Below are 2,574 nucleotides of genomic sequence, written 5' to 3'. Positions count from 1 at the left end.
TTTTTTTTTTTAAGTGTATTATGTTTTTATGATTTATCTATGTTTTTTTCTTTCAGAACGTACAGAATATAGTGATACCTTTATTGTATAAATTCTACTTGAGCCATTCTGCAAAAAGTTTTTATAAGGATCACAATAAATGCCGCTTGGAATTATTCAAAACGTTAAGGGCTTTACAAATGAATCCACATACTACATTGATATCTCCTATAGAGTACTATTTGGAAATATCACATAAAGCAGCTTATGATGTTGATTTAAATATTGTGCAAGAAGCAAGACTCGCATTAGCCGAATTGGAAAAAATTATACATCCTATTGCCCCCACATTACAATTACCGCTACAAAGGTAAATAATGTCAACTATATTCGTATTTTGTACTTTGTACATGTTGTTTATTCACAAATGTATTATTTTTTTCATTCAGATTGCTCGCTTAGTTCTTCAATCTAACACATTGTCGTTTTCAGGATTTAATTATTGACATTAAGTAAGAGAAGGCTATTAGATCTTTATTTTAGAAATTTGTAAATATTTTCTATTTGCAGGGATAGTGATAGTGAGTTTCTTCTTGAAGATCAAGTAGAAGAAATTACTATTGCTGGTACTGCAACTAATTCACTTAAGAGAAACGGAAGTGAACAAGAACTTTTTGAGGAAACAGATGCAATGTCATCTACATGTAAAAGATCAAAAATAATCGTGCCAAAACATACAGGAACTAGACAGGATAGAAACAATACAGAACCAGTCGAAATAGCCGATAACGAGAAGAATTTTAATGAACATCAAGCAGATCAGAATTCACATGAAAATACAAGAAATTTATTACAAAAAAGAGATCAAGTAGACAATGAACTTACAAATGTTAATACCGAAACCGGAATGGAATGTGAATCAGTTGCATGTGTTACTATAGATGATACGGAACAATGCGAGTTACTTGAAGATTCGCCACTTGCAGACGAAACAGATAAAATATTAGGAAGTTCTCCAATTGCTGAAAAAATGCAAAAAAAGATAGCAGAAGAGGCAATTCAGCAAGAAGAAGAAGAATCAGATGATAACCTAGAGACACTTAAACTATTCAGTGATATTTCATAGACTGTCCTGTTCTTAAAAATTGTTATTAGATAAATTTATATATATATATATTTATATATTTATTTATTTATTTTTGCAATAATAGTATATTATTAAAAAATAAAAAGTGGATGCGAAGTTGTTTAGCCCATGAATGGTATTGACGGTACAGGCACCTTTGAAAGTAGCCCGTTCTGTGTTTTTTTTTGCACCGTATCCTTGTTCGATCCGTCGTTATTTCGATTTGTCGATTTTCCCGTGTTGTTAACGTCAGATTTGGGATTGACAACAAATCCGCCGAATGTGTTGAGCGGCTGCTGAATTACTGATATTGTTCCCTTAGTACCTTGTTCTATTAATTGCAGAGGCACTTTGTATAGACTACACGCAGGCGATTGTAGTCGGTTAGGCACAACGGTCCATAAGCCCATTTCGCAGTACCTGTCGTTAATATAACGAGTAATTTAACAATATAATTTGCGTTGGTTATTGACTGATATGTAAGATTTCCATTACGTTACCGAAAATTGCTCATGCTTTTCGGAGTTGTTGTAATACTGACGAAAGAATTAGTTTTGTTCGAGTATGACGGAATTATGTCTGGCGACAAAATACTTTTACTTGACATAGTAGGTATATTAAGCGTGCCGCTTCTCGCAAAGTTTGCTATCATATCTGTAAAAATCTCAGTTACATGTTCATCTGCTTCATCTGATTCATCATCCTCGTCCATTTTCTCGCCAGTTATAGTATTTTGGCCGAAGACGAATCCTAAGTCGTCTCCATGATTCAAGTTACCTATGAGAAAATGAATCGCCTTATTGCTACATGTAGAAAATAAAACCATATACTTTTTTAATTAATTATTCCAATTTATACCATCCGATGATTGCTTAGCGTCGACAATCGGTAACCCAGCGAGAAAGTTTTTCCCGTAACTTCTCTTTCCCTTATGATCAAAAGTGTACAAAAAGGCGTTTGCCTTTTTCGACCAGTGATCGACGGTCAAGAATGCCGGGACGTTATAAAGCGAGTCGCCAAGAGCCTCTGCGACTTTTCCAATCGTATTTTGAGAGCCGTCACCTAAGATATTAAAATAGCCACTGAAAGCCTGCGGAACTAATCGTGATCCTTGTTGTATGTTTGGGATAGTGTCTTGCAAGCGCGGCACGAAATCTTTAGTCAAATAATTTGGAATCGTGTTCAATTTGTTTAGCACTTCGTCCTTGTATCCACCGGAAATAGCACCTCCGGTCTCATCTTTCATAACTCCCGTCAGCAGAGGTATAGTTGGAAAATTGTTGAGTCTCAAAGTATCTTCCGGCGATTCAATCATGAAGTTAGGAAGCGATCTTGAAATGATAATAACGGTAAATTTAACCGAGTCAAGGAATGATTGCAGTGCTTTATAGGATTAACATTACCTCTCGTCGTCTGCACCTTCTAAAACAGGACCGGCTCCAAGCAGATTGGACAATCCGGAGATAAAA

General features: G+C 35.3%; 2 protein-coding genes across 2 annotated transcripts in view; one reads left to right on the top strand and one right to left on the bottom strand.

Moving 5' to 3' along the window:
- The first annotated feature begins 6 nt into the window (after positions 1 to 6).
- Positions 7 to 1,268, top strand: LOC116854157. The gene is made up of 2 exons (XM_032835803.1): positions 7 to 349; positions 550 to 1,268. The coding sequence occupies exons 1-2, from the start codon at positions 180 to 182 to the stop codon at positions 1,103 to 1,105; spliced, it is 726 nt and encodes a 241-aa protein (XP_032691694.1). The 5' UTR covers positions 7 to 179; the 3' UTR covers positions 1,106 to 1,268.
- LOC116840382 (carboxylesterase 5A-like) overlaps positions 759 to 2,574 on the bottom strand; it is a 6,734-nt gene continuing 4,918 nt past the window's right edge. Inside the window, exons 4-7 of the mRNA XM_032807002.1 lie at positions 2,509 to 2,569; positions 1,964 to 2,436; positions 1,606 to 1,882; positions 759 to 1,525 (exon numbers count right to left, since the gene is read on the bottom strand). Coding sequence (XP_032662893.1) covers positions 1,228 to 1,525; positions 1,606 to 1,882; positions 1,964 to 2,436; positions 2,509 to 2,569 — 1,109 coding nt within the window. The 3' untranslated portion in view covers positions 759 to 1,227. The remainder of the gene's footprint in view (positions 1,526 to 1,605; positions 1,883 to 1,963; positions 2,437 to 2,508; positions 2,570 to 2,574) is intronic.

The sequence above is a fragment of the Odontomachus brunneus genome, unplaced genomic scaffold (assembly GCF_010583005.1).
Source record: "Odontomachus brunneus isolate Ranch 3 - 2012 unplaced genomic scaffold, Obru_v1 Obru_scaffold_009, whole genome shotgun sequence".
NCBI lineage: Eukaryota > Metazoa > Arthropoda > Insecta > Hymenoptera > Formicidae > Odontomachus > Odontomachus brunneus.
The sequence above is the reverse complement of the archived record's forward strand: the minus strand, read 5'-3'. Positions and strand labels throughout refer to the sequence as shown.